The sequence below is a fragment of the Trachymyrmex septentrionalis genome, unplaced genomic scaffold (assembly GCF_001594115.1).
Source record: "Trachymyrmex septentrionalis isolate Tsep2-gDNA-1 unplaced genomic scaffold, Tsep1.0 scaffold67, whole genome shotgun sequence".
Taxonomy (NCBI): Eukaryota; Metazoa; Arthropoda; class Insecta; order Hymenoptera; family Formicidae; genus Trachymyrmex; species Trachymyrmex septentrionalis.
Window position 1 is genome coordinate 6,549 of NW_017305852.1, and position 1,818 is coordinate 8,366.

At 56.1% G+C, this 1,818-nt stretch overlaps 1 protein-coding gene across 1 annotated transcript; it reads right to left on the reverse strand.

Annotated features, from left to right (window-relative positions):
- Window positions 1-1,002: 1,002 nt before the first annotated feature.
- Window positions 1,003-1,593, reverse strand: LOC108753229. The gene has a single exon (XM_018494642.1). It carries the CDS (start codon window positions 1,591-1,593, stop codon window positions 1,003-1,005), a length of 591 nt encoding a protein of 196 aa, XP_018350144.1.
- Between the last annotated feature and the right edge of the window lie 225 nt (window positions 1,594-1,818).

Below are 1,818 nucleotides of genomic sequence, written 5' to 3' on the forward strand. Positions count from 1 at the left end.
TATTTTATCGAATTGGGTTTTATTGGATCGGATTGGCCCTATGACGTCGGTTTGGGCCTGATCATAGCAATTTTTGGCCAATCGAGTCGATTTTTTGGAAAAAAATTGGGCCCTTTTTTATCGAATTTAGCCGTATTGTGTCGAATTGGGCATTATTTTGTCGGAATGGGACCTATAGAGTAGGTTTTGGAACGTTTATAGCAATTTTGGGCATCTGGACGATTTTTTCGAAAAAAATTTTGAGCAAATCGGGTCGATTTTATTGAAAAAAAATTGATCCTTATTTCGTCGAATTAGACCTGAATCTATACCTGAAACTGAACGTGACCAGGATCTGACCTGGATCTGACCTGGACATGGATCTGTACTTGGACCTGACCTGGAGCTGGACCTGTACTTGGATCTGGATCTGCATCTGACATAGACCTAACCTGGAAATGGACCTTGACTTAGACCTAGACTTAACCTGGACTTTGATCTGGACCTAAACCTGGACATGACCTGGACCTGGACCTAGACCTTGACTTGACCTGGACATGACCTGAACCTGGTCCTGGAACTGACCTGGACCTGATCTTGACCTAACCCTGACATTGATTACCTGACCTTGTCCTGATCTTTTTTTTTTTTTTACTAGGAGAAATGCCTTTACGCATCCCCTCCTCCCGGGGGGAAGGAGGGGTATGTGGGGCTCGAGGGCACTAATGAGATGCCCTCACTACCCACTGAAACTCCTAGGGGGGCCTTCTCAGCGCCAGGATGAAAGGTGAGAGCGGGGATTAGTGGTGACATTTCGTCCCGCTCTCACCGGCGCCAACTGTTCACACGGTTTATAACCGTTGCTCCTGTTGGAGCTCCTTCCCATGCCCGGCAGGTAGGGCCCACCCACTACCTGCCGAGCCTAACTCGAGGGGGGGCACACAGTGTGATGGAGGAGCCCCCGCTCCTCCATCACGCCCCCCTTCTACTGGAGGCCCTTGTGTTAGCGCAGGCGACCGATTTCTACGGAGCTACAGGAAGAGGAGGAGTGGCAGCAGCCGCTCTTTCCCTCTCTCTTTCGGCTTCCTCTTTCAACGTCATAACGTCCTCAGCGAAAGAGGTTGCTGCCCGCCAACCCTGTTCGCTCTCCACCATCTTCCTCATCACCGCTGCCAGCGAGAGGTCCTCTCCAATCTTTTCCACTAGGGACAGGCGTTGCACCCTCCAGGCCGGGCACTCCCGGAGGGTATGGTCCGCCGTGTCCCTCGCGTCGTCGCAATGATAGCAGCGATCCGTTGCCTCCCTGCCTATACTGTGCAGGAACGCCGCGAACACCCCGTGGCCCGTGAGCACCTGGGTCAGACGGAACCCGAAATGACCGTGCCTCCTGCCTATCCATTCTCCGAGGATCGGGCCCACCGTTTCCAGCGAACGTTCGCCGGCGCGACGCCTGCGATCCGCCAGGGATGCCACCCACTCCTCCAGGGCCGCGGCCCTCGCTCTTTCTCTATGGATGCGCATTCTCTGCGGCGTGGGTATACCCCTCGCCTCCCTGCACGCGCGCCGTTTCGCGAACACGTACGCGTAAATGCCCGCCAGCAGCTCCGCGGGCATGACTCCCGCGATGGCGGTTACTGCCCCGAAGGAGACTGTACGGTAAGCGCGAGCGACTCTCGCCACTATCCTGCGCTGTGGGCCGTGTACCATCCCCCTCAGCTGGGCCGACCCCTTGAGCTCTTCCGCCCAGACCGGTGCCCCGTAGAGGAGGACCGAATGCACGACCGCGACGTACAGCCTCCTCGCTGCGCTTCCGGGGCCTCCCAGGTTCGGCAGCAGACG